This window comes from Platalea leucorodia, assembly GCF_965183815.1.
Source record: "Platalea leucorodia genome assembly, chromosome: 2".
Classification (NCBI taxonomy): domain Eukaryota; kingdom Metazoa; phylum Chordata; class Aves; order Pelecaniformes; family Threskiornithidae; genus Platalea; species Platalea leucorodia.
Genome location: NC_138824.1, coordinates 22,386,751 through 22,406,499, shown reverse-complemented (window position 1 = coordinate 22,406,499; position 19,749 = coordinate 22,386,751). Strand labels below are relative to the sequence as shown.

At 36.4% G+C, this 19,749-nt stretch overlaps 1 protein-coding gene across 2 annotated transcripts in view; it reads right to left on the bottom strand.

The window, feature by feature from the left end:
- Positions 1–1,863: 1,863 nt before the first annotated feature.
- The window catches only part of WASF3 (WASP family member 3), a 41,297-nt gene continuing 23,411 nt past the window's right edge, over positions 1,864–19,749 (bottom strand). Inside the window, exons 3-9 of one of the 2 annotated variants that reach the window (XM_082304495.1) lie at positions 18,892–19,026; positions 15,377–15,530; positions 14,451–14,568; positions 8,136–8,311; positions 5,033–5,296; positions 3,024–3,397; positions 1,864–2,288 (exon numbers count right to left, since the gene is read on the bottom strand). In XM_082304495.1, the coding sequence (XP_082160621.1) occupies positions 2,131–2,288; positions 3,024–3,397; positions 5,033–5,296; positions 8,136–8,311; positions 14,451–14,568; positions 15,377–15,530; positions 18,892–19,026 (1,379 nt within the window). In that variant the 3' untranslated portion in view covers positions 1,864–2,130. Of the gene's footprint in view, positions 2,289–3,023; positions 3,398–5,032; positions 5,297–6,143; positions 6,311–8,135; positions 8,312–14,450; positions 14,569–15,376; positions 15,531–18,891; positions 19,027–19,749 lie in introns of both variants that reach the window. The other variant, XM_082304494.1, reaches the window with a different exon arrangement.

Genomic DNA, 19,749 nt, shown 5'->3' with positions numbered 1-19,749 from the left:
TCTGTGCTCATAAAATATATCTTCTGTCATATCAAATTCCATTAGATTGGAAAGAATTTTCTGCTGAGATATTTCATTTCAGCATGCATTAAAAGAATACTGAGAGTACTCTCCCCACCTACACAGGGACGTAACTGCAGTCCCAGTTGCACCTTCAGCCTACCCATCCAAAGAACGGTTTTGCAAGCGTGCCATGATGACCAGAACAAACCATCTCTCACAGATTGATGCAAACCACAATCAGGCTACGGCCTGAATTCTGTCCTCTGCAGTGGACACACAGACCTCAGACTGCAGGACGTACAAAAAGCAGACTTCAGCTCTGTATTTTAAGGCAAAGACAAAACCAGCTCCAGCTGAAATGGAGATGAGTACCTTCAGCTGCCGCCAATTAACAAGAGCTGTACTTGCTCACCATTACACAGAGCTTGGTCACATTTTATGTGATAAATTTTAACACTACCATTGAGGCAGCGTGTTACCACTCTACCATAAAGACAGCCACCACAGATTGGAAAATCATACACAGATTAAGCAGCAATGATGTAGCCAGTAGTTTGCATGCAAACATCGTGTTAGACTGTTACATTCTCAGGACTAAAACTGTTAGTTGGGTAAACACAAGTTAGATAATTATCTTCCATTTCTCTTTTTATTTTACATACTCTTTTTTTTTAAGGACAGGGCCTCACAGAACAAAGGATCTTTACCAAATGTTAGACCTGGAATTACACAGACTTCAGTTACAAAGATTAAAACTAATTTGGTAAGGAAAAAACTCTTCCCCTGCTATGAATACGTTTTTAAAATCCTCATTAGGCAAAGCAGCAGCCTGACTCTCAATCCAGAAGAAAAAACAAAAACAAAACCACATTTTAATACTGTACTGCAAAAAAGGAATTATTTTTAAAGAAAACAGAGACAGCATGGCAGCAACTGTTCCTAGGGAAGGAGAAAACAAGTTTATATATATGGCACAGTACCTAAACAGCCATTCAAACTGTTTTAACTGCCAATGTTTTATCAATGGGATGTACTGGGAAAGAAATACATTCAAAGTAATAGCAGTTTTGAGTAAACGTGCTACAGGAAACAGAAAACGATCATGACTATACATGTACAAAACAACAAGAAAAAACTTATTTACAAACATTTATACCTACAGGCATAAGGACTAAGTTTAATACTTGTGAAATGCCTCTGATTGCTAGATCTGGACTGACAAAGTTCCAATCTTTCGTAATAACAGAGTAACATTTCTACACTGCAACAACCATATGGCTTCTATCAGGTCTACCCTGAAGTCTTTGCATCTAGTTGATCTGTATCATAAAACTGAAAAGCTCTACAGGTATTTTAACTTTCATTTGTAACACGGACATGCATCCGCTACCTACCTGAGACCCCCCATCACTCTACCCAACAAGCAGCCTAGAGCTGGCACTGTTACAAACTTATCCAGTCTGCACAGAAAATGTTCATTTTGGATCATGTGGATTCATTCTTCAAAGCATGTATTTCATCACCTGCTACATTTTTAAGATAAAGAGTATATAAAATTAATTCTGTATGCAAAAAAACCTAAGCCCAGAAATTATTAAAAATAGACTAAGGTGGGCATAATTAGTAACTAATTAAAAAAAAAAGCACTAAAAGTCGTGTTTATGGAACTCAACACTTCACTCATCATATAGTTAACTGCCCTCAAAGATAACAACCAGACCAATTCACAAGTACCTAAGTTGCTTACATAATTAAAAGAATAAGATGTAAAGTCAAAAAAATATATTTTATCCCTTCAAGATCAGGAAAGTAAAATAAAATGCTGGTTCTGTAACAGTGCAACAACTGCAGCATATTTTGCACGCAGCACATGATTTGCTACATTTAGTGGCACTTGAGTATTATGTGGTAAATACTGAAAGTAAGACAAGTTTCTGATCTGCATAAGCATAATCACATCATTATTACCAGAGTTGCTAAGCTACAGCATTCTGAATAATACCAATTCAATTTTAGCACTTCGATCACTAGCCTTAATACACATCAACGTCCTGCTTTACATCTTGCTAAGAAAGCAATCACTGAAGCCAAGTACTTCATGAACTTGCCACTGGGCTTGGACCGGGTTCAATCTGACCAATCGTTCTCATCAAACTCTGAGTCATCATCGGAATCACTGTATTCCACGGCAATGCGTCTTGAAAGGATGGTTGCCACATCATTTCCAACAGGCTCTCGCTTTGCTTCTTGCTCACGTTGCTCCTGCACCTTTTTCAGCTGAATTCCTGTAGAGACAATTACTCTCAAAGTTTTCTGCACAAGAGATTTTAAATTTCATAGTTATTGGTGAGGTTTTTTTGTATTCTAACAATATATTCAGGAAGAAGGAAAAATAAAAAGAAACCATTGAGTTAGAGAGCCTCCCTGAGCAAGGAAGAGAGAAAGACAAAAAAGGAAGACTGGAATCCATTCTCAGAGACTGAATACTTCTAGACTTCTAAAACTGCCAACAATATATTAAAACTAAATATTCACGACTGTATGGGTCCTTTTGATCTGAAGATGAAAGTTTTCATAATTGTATTTGGAAATACCCTTAGACCTACGGCTCCATATTGTAAACAAAGTCAGGAACAGCCATTAGTCACTGGTTAAAAATCAGTGGGCCGAAGCCTGGTTTTGCATAACCCCGTTCTTCTGAACAGCAGCGAAAATCCATGTAGCTCTACTGGCTACTTTACATAATGAACACACAAGTACTGTTTTCATTTGATGATGTCCAAACACTAGGACATATTTAACAAAGCTGTGCATCTTGGAATATTGGGATTCAGAAAAAGATCCAAAGTCAGGGCTGACAAGTGTCAGAATAGGCGCGTGGCACCTGTGGTTAACTAGTCTTTCAATGACATTCCGCCCAGTTGGGAACAGAAGGCATGAACCCAGATCACTGGAAAACACAGAAACACAGAAAACATAGAAACATAGAAAAAAAAAGCTAAAACTCAGTGTCCACTTACCCATTCGAATGGCAGCAAGAAGATCACTACGTGCATCGCTTATTGGGGGCTGTGCAGGTTCGTGGCGTTTTGCCTCCGTAGCTGGAGGAGCATGCATTGGGGAGGAAGAGAGGGATGAACCTGTAGCAGGAGGGCCTGGAGGGGGAGGAGGTGGGCCGGGAGGAGGAGGAGCAGTGACAACAAGCCCACTAGAAGGAGGAGGATGAGTAGCCGCGTATGTAGAGCCAGTCACCAGTCCAGAATGGGAAGGTGGCACAGGAAGCTGAAGGGGACTAACAAATGCAGTTTGTGCCGAAGGAATCATAGGGGGAGGAGGAGGAGGAGGAGGAGGACCTGTAGGATTGTAATAATCCACCATCTGAGCTGGAAGCATCCTATATAAAACAGAACAAAAACATTTAATGCATTGAAAGTTAGGACTTACAGAATCATCACCCCTTAAACTGCTCTCATCCAACCTCAGCTAAAACAAAAATCAAAAGGAATTTAAACTGGTGAGTTAAATATGCAAGTGATTACAAACATAGGAACTGTCAAATATTGATAATAGATTGAGATTTAAGGCAGATGACAGTTAAAGGCAGCGTCCTTTCAGCACTCCACAAAGCGAGATTTTTATTGCAATACTCCTGCCTAGTTAAAGTACAAAGCCATATTTGTTACTAAACATCTACTCTGTGAGAACATTAAGAAAATGCCTATGATGAAAAAGGGATCAAGAAAACTGTAGACTACACATATCACTTCGATAAAAGACCAAGTGTTAGAACAAATAAAGAGATAATAAAAGACACAGGCATGGAGGACAACAGAAAGTATGAATGGAATGATTTACCCAAAGGTATATCATGCATCTCATGTGCTTCTTTAGTCAAGTTTATCAATTTAAATATTATTTTATTAAATTGATAGATTTGATTGATATTTTAAAGAGTGGGAACAGGGAAGAGCTAATTTCTTTGTTAAAATGTCATTAAAAGAATTCTTAAGCAGAAAAAATGGGAATTAATCTAAGGGTTATGAAGCAGGTAAAGAACTAGATATAGGAGACGGGAGTTGAAGGAAAGTTACTGATGACATTCAGAGATACATGTCAATGTATGACAACTGTGATACACTGACAGTGGTCATGTACCTGGGGACTAAGCACAAGTATTTCTGTTATAAACTGGAAATAACAGAGAAAACGCAGGTTGGAGCAGTCAATCATAGCATAACTGAGTCATCTACAGCATGATACAGTCATGAATTGGGCAAATGCTATCCCAGGATGCATCAAGTGAGGCTGGAAAACCTTGGCTTGTTTAGTTTAAAATGACACAGGCAAAAATGATTACAACTTTCCTGGGGTTACAACTTGAAAGTTTAAGCCATTCCAGCAAAAGAACAAACAGGCACAGACTGGTTAGAAAACAGATGTTTTCCTGCTATCGGAGAGCCAGTACTCTGGAGCAAGCCTTCCTTCAGAATGCATTCAGGCAAAATATCCACATGGGAGTTTGATAAATTCGTATCTTGAATTATGGAGGTGTCTGTGGCAGTAGGGAACTTGATTCTGTGTCTGAGGAGATCCCTTCCAATTCTGCGTAAGCTCCATTAAAAAGTCATTTCAGGGATGCAACAGACTGCCACATTAATCACATTCAGCAATGCTTTTCCTGCACGTTTCCTGAAGTTTAAAATATTATTCAAATTATGCTGTAACTATTTTCCACTTTAAAGGAAAATTATAAAATTATCCCCTTTTTAATATTATATCAGGAACCCTTAATATTTTACAAGCATATTGATTTCACCACATTCAACACACAGTTCATTATTTCTGCTTTCTTCACTTAAATCCAGTTCATACAGAGAAATTACACCAATTTTTTTCTGTCCTCCCCAGGGAGATAACTAATGTATTTGGGGTCTTTTTGTGCGTATGCATTATATGTTATGATGGTTATGAAAAACATGCATCCCTCTAGTTTTGTTAAGAATCCACTGGAATAAATCAGGAGTTTTACCCATATTCTGCTGGTACCACAGGTACTGAGCTATGTTGGCCATCTGAAGGCTGGGGCGGAGGTGGAGGTGGCTGCTGAGGTCTGTTTAAAGTAGCATGTCGTACAGTGGTGGAAGGTGGTCTGTATTCATGCTCATGGCTTTGGGATGCTGCCATGTACTGTGGACCATCTCCTGTTCCATATGAAGGCATTGCTATCTGCTGATGGAGGGAATGATTCGGAGTAGCAGGATAAGAATAATCTGTAACATCAGATGCATGGGACCTAAAATCAAAGTAAATGGATGCAGAACAACAGATTATGTGAGTGTAACAGGGTATTATCTAAATAGCTCACAAGAAAAGCAAAAAGGAATGCAATCAGAATTATTTTTCTTGCAACAGGACTCCCTGATTATCAAGCACCATTCCCTTTTAAGTCCACAGAAAGCACAAGAACAAATGCAACAAAAAATCATGGTTCAGCTTAACACAACTTAAAAATAAATTAGTCTGACAGGTCAGCATAAAAGGACTAAAATTGAATGTTTTCAATATTTCAGCATACTAGCTGCATGCAGAATGTCCTCCTATAATGCAGACTTTAAAAAAAAGCAAAAAAAATTAGAGCTTTCTCCAGATTTTAAGAGTTCTTTAGTAGTCATAAGGAGGCATATTGTTTTTCAAACAATGGACTGTCAAAATCCTTGACAAACGATAATACTTATCAGGCCTGCCTTAAGTTAACAATGGCAGCAGAAAAAGGAAAGCAGTACTGCAAGCATTCACAATTATGCAGAAGAATGTATTTTACCAAAGCAGAGACAACCAATTTCAAAAGTTAGAAAACGTTTATTTTGTTTGCACAATTAATTTAGAGAAACTGGGAAATGTAAATATTAGTTGAGCAGAGAGTTCATAAAGATACAAAGTCTAGGATGCTCTGTCAAATAAGCCCAAGAGAGGGAGCAAAAGGATCTCTTCATCCCATTACTGCAAATAGTTGTTTTAGTAATGAACAATCGTGCAGCCTGGCTTTTAGTGAACGCAGTAAACTGATGCACTTATCTGTAAGACTGGAAGCAAGGTAAGCAACAAAAAGCCAGGGCTTTGAGTAAAGCAAAATGACAAACCCTTTGGGCATTTTGTCCTCTTTCATGCTTCCTGCCTGTTCCATTTTCTTTGCGTCACTCATGAACTCAATGCCCATTTTCCTTCTCTCCCACTCTTCTTTTCTTGTTCTTACTTTTCTCACATTAATTTGCTGGTTTCTGTTTGGATTCAGCTTGTGTTTCTCTCTCTAAAGTACAATAAGTATAACAAACACATTGTAAATTGCCACAGTCTGGACACTTGTAAGATGCTTTAAACATTGACATCCAATTAGCAAATGAGAAGAAACATGAGCTTTTTTTTTACTTCAGCATTAAAAAAAGAATTACAATACAGCCAAATACACTTCTTTGGGACCTCATTTATAAAACACTGCTCATGCAGTAGCTGAGACATAAAAATGTCTCTGAAACCAGTACTTATTTCTACATGTATGGGGCTTTTTGTAGTTTAGTTCATACAGCTAAGATGAGGCCAAGATAAAAAATAGAAAGCATTCTCTCCACCTTACCACCACTCACAAAATTAACCCTTCAGTAAAGTAAAACAGATTTCAGGATTTAATCACTGATATTTGATTCACTGAAATTTAAAGTTCTCCATACATTATAACATTTGAAAGGCTTATATAAGTACAAAACATCTGTCATACCACAACATCTATATCCAACATAATGATGCATCCTACAATTTCTGCTTAAAAAAATCCTACAGATTCCAAATATTATGGATATCTGCAAACAGTCAAATACATGTTGACACTGCTGGGAGATAATCACTTCAATATAATTATTTAAACTCAGGAATCCTGGAAGCAAGGTGTTAAGGCTAGAAAAAGACTCAAAACGTGTGAAACGTAGAACTCATGATGAAAAAATCCACATCTTGCACTTGACAGCTGAACATCCAATGTCATTTTACCAGATCAACCTACGGAAGGCATAGTCTTAATGGAACATTACAGACTGACAAACAGAAGACAACATTTTGCATTAGAAACAGTAAAAAAAAAAATTGGTGATTAAAGAATTTTAGACAGAGAGGGGGGTCTGAATATATTATTGAAGCAGCAGTAGCATTTTTCTTTAATTTTTTTGTTTCAATTACAAGGTGATTACTCTTCACAAAGATCAAAATATTACATATACAAAGTTCTGAGCAGATTTTTTTTTTTTTTAATCTCCACTGGACAGCAGACTAAAGGTATCAGTCCACAGTGGTGGCTGCTTCCTCAACCTAGCCGTTCAACAATTTAAATACTAAATTGTCACACACTTTTTCCAGTAGATTCTATTTATTCTTAACATTACTGCTAGCAATTAACCATGACAGACAGAGGAAATAAAATAAGTGGGAAAATCCTCTAGTGAGACCAGCTTACTGAAAAACCTCAGACTTCCATGCACACCAGGAGAACGTAACTCCCACTGAGCTCAAAGGGAATCTCAGTCAATGAAGAGGAATTCTGCTCTGTGTCTCTAAGCAGAGACTTCTGCTATTTCAAGCAATAATGTTGCATCTGGTTTTGTAGCTTGCTTTTTAGACAAATGTAACATTGATAAAGCTGAACTGTTCCCCCATTAAAGTATTCTGTTAGATGCAAAAGTATACCCGAGTTGATCACAGAAAAATATTTATTTAGCTATCAGCAGCGTAACATACGACAAACTAGACACGAAGGAAGAGGTACTGACATTATCTAGTGGAGACAGATTTAAATGCTTTTGCAGCTGCAACTACTCAAGAACAAATAAAAAAGTATACAGCAAACACTTATTTCACTACAGCGCATAACATTATGAGGACAAAATGCTCATCTGAAGCTGAGGAAAAAAATCATTAATTACAGAATTTGTTATTTGTGCTTTAAAATAATTTTGAGAAGAATTTTAAAACATGCATCGTATGTTTTGTCCATTCTAACTATTCCCAGCCTGTGAAAACACCTAATTCTACTCAGTATTTCTGAACATACAACTGTGGTATAACAAACAGCTTTGCTGTAAACAGACCTAGTATCTGGGGACAGTGATCCCTCGGAAGATGCTCCATGGTACACACTTTGAGACAACCTGTTGTCAGGTCTAAGCTCTTTGTCATATGCCATCATATTCCACTCCTGTCGTCTGTTCCTGGCTTTTCTAACCTTTTTCACCTCACGGGTGGTGCCATCTATACGCTTTTGCTCCTAATGTTCAAACAAAAGAAATAAAGCATGCAAAGAGAGAAAAAAAGGAAAGGAAAAAAGCTGGTTAAAATGCAGTTAGAGTGCATGAAAATAAGACCAGATTTACAGATGAGGCCAAGTCTTCATAAAATTTTTCTGCACTGAAAATGAGAAAATCTCCTTAAGCCATGAACCTCCTCACTAGTTAAGACTGCTGCTTTGCCCTGCTTCTGTAGGATGAACATACTAGTGTGATACTGACCCACTGTTTTTCCCAATACAGACAGAAATGTGACTGATTGTAAAAGCTAGAAAGTTTCTGACATCATATGTCATTTATTTAGACTATCCTGAAGCACTTGTAATTTCCTTCTCCTGCAAATCAATCTTATGAGAATATGTTAAATACGCTCAGGGTTATTCTGGTTATTCGTTAGGGTCACAATCCCCTGAGGCCCTGGGGAAGTATGGAAAAATTAGAAACACTTTCCTATTTCACAGTCTGTGTGAAATTAGTTGTTTGTTTTAACTTCCTCTCCCTTCTTAGATCTGATTAACTACCAAAATTCCTCCTAGTTTTTCCTTATCATTGTTTCCCATTATCTTATCTAAAAATGAATGACATTAATCCTCTCTGCAATGTGGCAATAATATTCAGGCCAGTAATACATTACAGCTTGGTAGCTTCATGACAGATCACTCTGTTTAGGTTTTTTTAAAAACTTTCTATATAATATCAGGCCCAATCAATGTCAGTGTTTATCTATCAGTAAGATCTCCTAAAAGTGGCACTCAATGCTTTCACACCTCTGAAAAGTTGTCCTCACCTACTTCTGATTAACTCCATTTGAATACAAAAACCGTACTGGTGCTTCAGTAGGAAAATAGGCAAGTTTGCACAATCCAAACTGAGAAGAATATTTGTGTGCTACTCCTTTTCTCAACATTATGAGGGTGTTGGATTTCTTTCTTTTTTAATCAGCTCTAGAACCCACGTCTTACAATACTAATTCATAAATAGGTTAAACATGTTTTAGCTATTAATAAGTTGGTATTAGGCTTTTGGCTGCTAGAAAAATAGTTTCTCAGGAAATAATTATATTTATATTCTGAGAATGCAGCCACATTCAATTGTATTTCGAGACGAGTTCAGTAAAATGCTGATATCCAAGCATTTTATTGTGGAATCTCCACCTTCAAAGTAAGGGATAATAGTTGGAAAGCCAGTCTCACCAAAAAATAAAAGAAAAAGGTACATCACAGGTGAACATCGGTAGTTTACTCCAACTGCCAAACAACACTGAGTAAGTAATTCTGAAATCATGTATTTGGCATTATACAACTAACAAAAATCTATCAAATGGCTTGCTTGCCCTTGTTTTGGATCTCTTGCTTGTTTATGCATGTCCATATGAGGGACCTGCTGATCCGCATCTGCTAACATTAAGAATGACAGAGAAAGTCTTTTTAAGTTCAACATCCAAATGTTCCGACAACGCTTGCTCATTCCTAGCCCCTGCAGTGAGTAGCTTTTTGATCTGATTCATGTTAAGTAAATATCATCACCTTGGTTCTTAATTACTTCCTATAAAATCTTTTTCCTCCACAAACTTTTTAGAATCACACCATTCTTTATCCAGGTTATGCAAGGCTTTACTTTCTCCTTTAATACCACTTCTTCACTTCAAAATCTCCCAATACAGGAATTGGAGCAGAAGGGAGACAGATTCAGCCATGCTTTATTTTGAACATAGAAAGTTTTGCTAATCGCCATGCTTGAATATATGCTTGTTAAAGGCTTTACATCTGTCTTTTTCATTTGATTGCTGCAAAAATTTAATTTGTTTTAATTTGTGACTTTTATCCTGGTTCATTTTTTAAGATTTTGTTAGATTTGAAAGGAAAGTTCAAGTAAGCCTTTTGGTTAACTGAAAATATGCTTTAGTTTTTTCTTCTCACAGAATAGTAACTCCATCCTCTAAGGGTCACAACTACCTATTTCTCACAAGTTTCTAGATGAAGTTAATATCTGTCTTTTGACCAATGTATGATGCTCCTTGGAAGATAATCATTTTGATACAATTCCTGCACAATCAGGAGTGCTTACATGACTGCTTACATATAATCACCTATTTATAAGTTTGGTCTTAAAGAGGTCACTATGTTTTTTACGAAAAAGGTAAATGCATAGAAGGTAAATAAATAACCAACACAAAATAAACTCAAAGCTTAGTTTGCTTTCATTGGACCAGATTTTGGTTGGATACATTGTTCCAGAGCAGCATCTGTAAGTGTGCTAATGAATAAATAATAAATAAATAAATATGGAACCCTTTTTACTCAAACAATACTAAACCCTACTGGTATTGAATTTTGGATTAAATATTATAGAAATACATCTCTAAAACATTTAATTTCTTCCAAAGTAGTGGGGCAGGCTATTACCAGCAGCTGACAAAACTGTATATACCTCTAACTACATATACCTCTAACAGAGTAGTTTTCAGTTATTCCAGTGATACTTTCATTACCTCGGCAAACAACGGTGACAGCTCGAGTTTTAGTACCTAGGGCAATGACAGTTCTAGAGGAGCTGAAGCCTTTCAAAATAACTACAGTTAGAAATATCTCTTAGGAAAGTTAAGCAATATTAAGAAGAGTTACTTCCTTTAACCAAGTGTAGTAGAAGCTGTGGCAGACAAGTGGATGCTGTAGGTTAAGCCAGAAAACAGGTACATCATTCCAGCTGTTGGCAGAAAGGGATTTCAGCAAACACAACAAACATATTAGAGCCCTCAAACAGGGTTAAGTTAATTTTAAGTTTGATATTTGCATCAAGAATTAGGAAATTATATTTCAAGCGTCTTAATAAAGAATTAGAGCTAGTAACAGAAAGTAGCTTCAGCAAGTATTTGCAATACTTTCAAAAAATTGGAAGTATGAGCCTAGAGTATTTTCCTGACTTCACAAATTTACAAGATCCTATCAATCACAAGTCATCAAGAACAATTTTTGAAATCCAAGCCCTCCAAATTTAAAGATTTCTACTTTTTATATAACTACCCATTCCTCAGAAAAAATGGGGAACAATAACAAGCAAAGTAGGTTAACCAAAGGAAAGTTGTTCAACAGTTAACAACTGGTCTACTACGGTCATTCAATTCAGAATATTACCGATACATGCAAAAGTCAAAACTAACTTCATTGAACTCTTAGGCACTGATCTACTGAGAGTCTGACAGTAAACACACCCAGAGACTACACCACAGATTTTTAAACTTAAAGAATTAAAATTACAGTTTTCTTCAGAGAAAAAGTTCACCTTAAAGAGCCAAATCAGAAAAAGCCTATGTTAGATTTCTTCAGTTAAACTGAATACAGAAACAATAAATAAGCGTGATATTTGAAGGCAGGAAAATGAAACTCCTCACAAACCTTCTGCTGCAACAGCTCAAGCACTTAAGACAAATTACCAAAATAATACTGGAAAACTGATTCTGTGGTGCAAGGAGTACTCTTAGGCTTCACTGACCACCTGAAAAATTGAGGCTAAAAACCAACTATATTTGGTCAGCTGAGTACAACTGCATTTGGATGTCTCATTTATGATTTGCTAAACAATACACATCTATTTCACCTCCACAGTTTCTCAACAACTTTCACATTTTGTGCTTCTGTAGAGTACAAATTGCGTAAGGAATTCTCACTTACAAGATTCAAAACACAACTTCAGCCACAAAATGCTCTGGATTCATTCCTGGTCACTGATATTGTAAAGACAAAACCAAAAGAAAGTGACAGTCTGTTAAGCAACCTGTGGAACACATGGTGCCTGTGAGACATCTCACCCAAACCCTCCAGCTCTCTAAAGGTTCCAGATGATAAAAAGCTCATTTGCACACCACCTTCTGGAAGGCTAAAAACCAGATTTCTTCCTGTCACAAAGCGACACCTGTCCATGCAAACTCGAATCTATGCTGCTTTCTTCTTAGTTGGTCTCATTATATATTTAATCAAATCAAATAGCACTTCAGGTAGAATTTATCAAGGGGGATTTCTGTGATGTATGGCTATCATCCTACATGATTGGAATTGAGCATATTTTACATCTGGTTTGTAGACTGTAGTACGACAACTGAAATCTACAAAAAAAATATACCAGGGATGGAAATAATTGAGATGTGTTGCCTAAAATACAATCTAAAAGCAAGTTTATATGTAAAGCGGGTTTTGTAAAAATCTCTCAAAAGCTATAAAAAAATTTTCAAGCACTATTCTAATTTTTGTAAAAAAGCTTTTCTGGTTTTTTTTCCTTTTTTTTTCCCTTTTAAATATTAAATGAGAATGAAAAAAATTAGCAGTTGATAGTTTCTTTTTATATCTCTCTCTAGTGAAAAGATCTAAATTTGAAGGGAAAAAGGTGGGTGGAAAAAAACTCAAAGGGTGCAATTATCCCTATATATTCTTTCTTAAAGAAATACTGAAGGAAATTTTAAAACCCAACCAAACTAGAGAATGAAAGCTGCTTTAATTATTTCCAGTCTTTTAATCAGCTCTGTGACTTATCACACTGAGAATATAGTGGGATAACTCTTCATATACATTTGTATACAATTATACAAATAACCAAGTGAATATTTTCCAATACTTTGCTTTAGACAGTAACTTCTATTGAAAATGTTTACACAGCTTTTTCAAGTCTAATATTTCAATACTGAGATACCTGTCAAAACAGAAAACATTTTTGGCTCGTACGCCTAACAGAAAGACCTGATTTATTTCTTCCAAAACTTTTAAAATCATGAATTCACAAAATGTTTTAGTTAAACCAAGTCTTCCTGTTTTGTTTAAAAATGTTGTAGTCAAAGTTTTGCCTAGCAAGAGGAACAAGGAATTAATAGAATTTTATAAAAACAGAATAGTAAAGCTTCCCAGTCATGCCCTACGATTTGATTTCTAAGCAGGTACCATACATATTAGCATATATATACACACATGTATCATACACATGATGTATATACACACAAATATACATTAGGATGTATACTCATGTATCAGACAACATGTATATACACGTATAATACATGTGTATATATATGTTGCTATATTATGACACCTGCTTATATATACACACGTATAGGTATGCTAGTGTATATGATACATATGCGTACCTGTACATACAGACATATAGGTGTATGTATGTGTGTATGCGTACTGAAAACTAAGTAGCTTCCTTCTATTTACTCTGAGCAACCTGTGCATCTTGCTTGGATTCCTTTTATTTTAAATCCCTTATCTCTCACTGAACCTATCTAAAAGGGCACCTTCTGCTAGATAAGACAGGCAGTCACTGCTTCAAAATTTCTTTCTTCACTTTTTTTTTAGAATTATCTTCAAAAATCTTAAAGCCCTCGGATTTGATAAAAAAAATTGACTGCAAAGAAGCTGCAGAAGTAGCAACTAATTTCTTCATTCAAAACTAAAATCCGTTAAGAAAACCTTGATTGCATCAGAACACACATCTTGGATCAAACTGCTGAAGATATTCCAGAAGGACTGAAGACTCTTCTCTGTGAAAAAGCCCTTTTTTGTTGGTTTTAAGCTTAGAGAAAACAAAGAATATTACTCCTAAAATTAATCTTCTCTTGCTGCTGAACCACAGAATAATTTTTCTGTGTATTATCATCTTACTAACTTGTAACAGGTGTAGAAAAGTGAAGTGTTACTATCAAGGAATTAAAAAAACCCAAAGTATTTATTTCTGGATAAACTCATGTTTTGCTACAGGAGTTGATGCTGCTGGATAAAGAATTATGAAAATAAAGGAAACCGTAATTCAAATTCCTCCCCCCCCAAATCACAGTGTCTTTTTCCGGAGCACAAAAGGGCCATTTTGCTGAGTACTAATAAGCAGATACTGGCAAAGGATTAAAGAAAGTGTCTTGGAAGATAACCACAGTACTCCTAAAATTCAATTTGCCAGCTTCTTAAAATAGACAGTATGAGCCATAAAAACTGAACCAGCTGAATCTACAGCCACGTGTAAAGAGGAATAGTCTTTCCATGCACACAGACTAAGTATGACCTAGCAATTTTTACGGCTGGACAACCATACACAAAATTGTAATACATACATTTGCTATTATGTTTCTGCTTTTACCTTTTGTCTCCTCTTTTCTTTTCGCTTATCTTCAGTATCTTGTAACATTTTTTCTTTCCAAAGATCAAAAAAGTAGGAAGGATCAGTATAAAACTTCAATCCATCTTTCTTATCATCCCTGGAAATACAGTAGAAGAAACGTAAGAAAATATGAATTAGTATTTTTCAAGCCAACAAAACTCACCTTTGACAATCACCCAAGCTTCACCTTTTTGCATTATAGGATGACAGTGTGCCAAGCGCATTAAATGCCACTCTTGGAAGTCACAGCTTACAATTGGTTTGATTCGTGACAAGAATTTCGGGGGAAAGGGGTGGAATCCACAGCCTTTTGGGAGGCATGCTCCCAGGCTATGCCTCATCAGAGCTCAGCAGGAGCTGACTAGGCTCCTGCATCAGCTGGCTCACTGGAGTGAAATTCACTGGTGCTGCAAGAAGATCAGTGCCAAGACAGGATGTGTAGGGGACATAAGAGCATAAGAATGGAACTCAACTGTCTCAAAAGAACTGGAAATGGAGTATTCGGCTCAATCCAGACGGGTCCTAAGATCTGAATTTAGGAACAAGGCAGGTATGTGTACCTTCGCCCATATGACAGGAAGCACAAGACAGTCGCTATTCTCTGTGGGACTCCTCTAACTAGGGGAAGGGCTAGGACAGGGCTGGCAACTCAAAGGTTAAATCCTACCAGACTGTTCTGGGAGGATTTGAGACAGAGCTGATCTGGGCTTGCCAGCTCCAACTGGCAGCAGGAGCCAGGGACACCCAGACTAAGAAGCCACAAAAAAGGTATGCTATCAAATCTTAATTTGACACCATGGCCTGGAAATTAGGAATCTTCTAATATCCTAAACTCCTGGAAAGCAATGGGAAACTAGGAGATAAAGGCCAAAGTACAAGAATGTAAACAATGACTATTTCCATACCTATAAGGTGAAAGAATATTCAGAGGTGGTGGTTTGTCACTCTGATTATAAATATCAGCCACCGGGTTAGGAATGCTGTTCTTTGAAACTACCTGCTGATCTTGAATTGTTGAGCTCTTGAATGCTTTTTTCATGTTGATATCCTGCAATGATACTGTTAGAACAAAAACACATTTATCACAGGTCTGAAATTAACATAAGTGGATAAACAAAGTGCATTTTACACTAGCTATTTAAAATATTTTCAGCAAAATACAGAAGCAAAACTGAAATATTTTTCCCTAGTGGATAATCATGATATTTAAGCACAAAGGCATATAAGAATTACCATAACAAATCAGATTTAAGTCCCACTTGGTCCAGAACCTCACTTAATATAATGGGGCCAGGGACTGTGTCTTGGAAGATCACGCAAGAATCCTGTCACATGCAGATGTCCAATGATCTCCTCTTTTTATGAGGTTTAACCTGGATTTCTAATAGCAGAAAGACTAGCTTCAAGCCTGAAACACAAGATCTGGTATTCCTCTGACATAGCATGTTTTATAATTACATGTGGTACCCATATACATTCTACCCCATTCTAAGTTTCACTAAATTATGGCCTCCACAACCTCCTGTGAGAGAGAGTTCTGCATCTTTTACCATCTTCCAGCTTCAAAATCTTTCCATATAACTGAATATCCCTTAATCTTAAGTTCTCCTCATCTCTCTATAGAGAGAAAAAACTTACCTTCTTTATATAGTCCAGCAACACACTTCCATTTTATCTTCTCACCTACACAACTCTGGGGGAAACAATACTACCCTTTTCATTCTTTCTTTTCAAATGAAAGATTTAAGCTGCTTTTAATTGTTCCTGTCACTTTTACCAAGACTTTCTCTCATTCTTAATATAAATTTTCCTGAAATGGAGTGACCATTGCTAAAAAGATCCAGATAAGGCCAATCACAATGCAAAAGTGGCAGTAAGCTCTCCGCATTATCCTCCATTCTTGGGCAACCTGAAATACAGGTTTTTGACTGCAGTTAAACAGAGGGCTGAAGTCTTCACTGGCTTGTCTACAATGACAGTAACCTTGAACTGATCCCACTGTTTTACAACAGTGTAAGCTGTAAGAGCAGTGCAAACAAAATGCACTGGATTGTTCTCTTTTTATTGCCATTTCATCTAATATTTCTTGCCCATTCATGTCATTTATCGAGTCTCGAGAACAAACTGAGAATTTCACACAGTAACTGAACAGTACCGGGCAAAAATTTAATATATTGATGACCTGCAAAACCAGAAAGGCATGAAGTTTGATACAGACCCTGTAAGGTACACTGTTGTCCTTTGTCATGATGGAAACCAAATCCCACTCAGACTTCTCTACCCAACTATTTTTGCTATCTGTGCTGAGGTCTTGCCTCTCACTTCAAGAACACTTAAGAGTCTTCCGTAGCTTTTAAAATAGCAAAAAATTAGAAATAGAATATTTCATTCCAAATCATTGTTCCCCCATCCACGCCATCTGAAGTATCAAAACATCATTTTTCAGAAACTACTTTCTATTTAAATCTGCCTATAAGTAAACCAGTACGGTATTTCAGGCAGTTTTTTCAGATGTGTATATCTGAATTATTACATTCTTGTTTGAAGGAAGACATTCAAAAGAGCACAAATCCCATTTTTCTGGTGCTTTTTAGTGTAAGTTATTTATATGCTTTTGAAAACTTAACCTCAATTATTTTAAAATGCTTTTTCAACCATAGCATTAGTTATATATATAAAATATTTTTATATATACACTGTATATTAGTTATACCTAAGAATGTAAGAAATCACTGATGCAATTAAATCTAAAGGTTTTTTTTTAAATCAACCTAGCAACTGACATTTTACTCAAATGCCTCAGCTACCCAGAAATATATTTAGTATTAGTGACAGTACAATGAATTATTATAAAGACTTAAATTTCTACAGTGAAACAGCTAATAAAATTTCTTACTGACACTGAAGTGACAGCAGTTTGTATATATAGCTTATTAATGTGAAAGACGATTAGCAATGCAAGAGTAGTAACTGTTATCAATTTAAAATAAAAAATTATTAAATTCTCAGTCCATACACTAATTTCCCCTTTCAATAGGCTGCTTTTAATTACTCTCCAAACTCTGGAAACTAGCCAAGAGGCATTGCATAATACAAATGAGATATTAAAAAAAGAAACAAAAGCAAAAACAACCTCTGATGAGGACTGCGTTTCCAAAAATGTTAGACTTGAAAGTCATGAAGACTGACATCATCCACCTCAGCACGGAGCAAGCACACCATATGAATATCATCTAGTTTGCTCATATTACCACCACAACATGCCTCAAAAGCTAAGCTGAATACTGACCCCATAATAGCTTAGTTTGTGTTCCCATATAGCTCTTGACCTCTAAGACAGCAGAAGAAAAGTGCTAGTATCAACTGTGATACCCTACCAGTTAATATGTTCCAAAAACAAAAAATCAGACGTGTAATAATTTTCAGACAGTAACAAGCTAAAAATGGAAGGCTAAATAGTACACTATTAAATATCAACAGTAACATTTAATATTGGCATTAATAGTAGTATTAAATATAAAAACTATACAAATACAAACACTAAATATAATATATAAACCTTATAAATAGTACTATTATATATATCACAAGTAGTATTAACTACTATTGAGTAAATATTACACTATTGTCCTGATGTAACAAGCTTTTACATTTTACTAAATGTCAGGAATTATCTAAACAAGGAGTACATGCAGTGGCTGGCTCCGACATGTAACTGCACATGTAAGCAAACACGCACATTACAGCTCTTAGAGCTCGACAGAAAAACATGTTTTACTTACTCAAATAAGTGCTTTCAAACAATGTAATGATGTTACTTAAATCCTTTGTTTATACTGTGTATTGATGAAGTGAATGACCAAACACATAAGCAAGTGAGGATGTAACAGCATTTTAAAGGAAATACTGTTTTCTAGTGACTAAAACCCTCTAGCAAATTTCACCGAGCTGATGCAAACACGCAGTGTTTAGGTAAAGAGTATTACAACATCTTAGATGACTGCAGAATAGACACTACTAATATAGTCTGTGACCACCCTACCCTAAAATAAACAAATAGAGCTACTGTCACAAACTTTTTCCAATATTCTGACTTATTTCCACTAAGGTCTATATTTATTCACTTCTGATTTATTACACTCACAAACTAAAAGTTTTCCCTGTGAAAAAGGCAGCTTAATGACTCCATTACTACAGGGGCTTCTTGAAGTAACACTAAGTCAAAAATGAAGACAGTTATACAACTCAAGAATATTTTTCCTCACTCTGCTGACATGATTTTTCCCAGCTTGCCTTACTGAGAAAACAAGATGAAATATCGGTTCAGGATTACTTTGAAAAGACAGAGACTGTTGTGTAATTAAATACTGTGGTCTTGTCAACATCACTTCTGGCTCAATGCTTTCATGCAATTACCTACCCTCTTCTACCGTTGAATCCAGCTGGGTAACTTTGACAGCAAGGCGATCAATTCTGTCTTGAAGGGAATTTGCTCTGATGTAGAAGCTGTTGGCCTCATTAAACAATTCACCAAATATGTCTTCAGCATGTTTGCCTGTGTAAGAAAATAGACAGGGAAGTCCCTTTGCTAAAGGCTTACAAAACACAAGACAAATGGCTTCAATATCGTGAAGTTATAATAAAACACAGTAGCTGTAGAATTATAACAGCACAGTTTGTCATTCAGCAAAACTCTGGGCAACAGATTTGTACAAAAACTTCAAAATATACCATAAATGCTGCCTGAAGTCTGTTCGCCTGGACATCCTCGTTAGTCGTCTACTTAAACAGGGAGACTTTCAAATTTTAATCCTTATATAGCTGAACTACTGCCAACTGACACACAACTGATCATTAAAACCTGCCTCTGTGATGAAAATAAAAGCCCATCAAAGTTACTGCTGTCCATAAAAGCTTCTGAAGTAAATTTTGAAATCTACAATGTTGCAATCCATGGTCATTAAGATTTAATTATAAGCATGAGCAAAAGCCAACATCAAAATGAAGGCAAAGTGAAACAGATAAAACCCAGGATCCTCATGCAAGGCAGCCCACTTGCCTCTACAAATGCTCACTGTCTAGATGTTGCTCTGTCACTGGAGTCATTTGAGAGACTGAGTAAGATGGCACTGACCGCATTTACCCATGGCCACTCTGGACTTGATATAGCACAAAGGAGAAGCCTACAAACTTTTCAGCATTCTTATCAGCTGCTGTATTTTCTCAGTCACTATGAGAGTGGATAGTTCAGTTCAGATCTGCAGCCTCAGGCCCTACC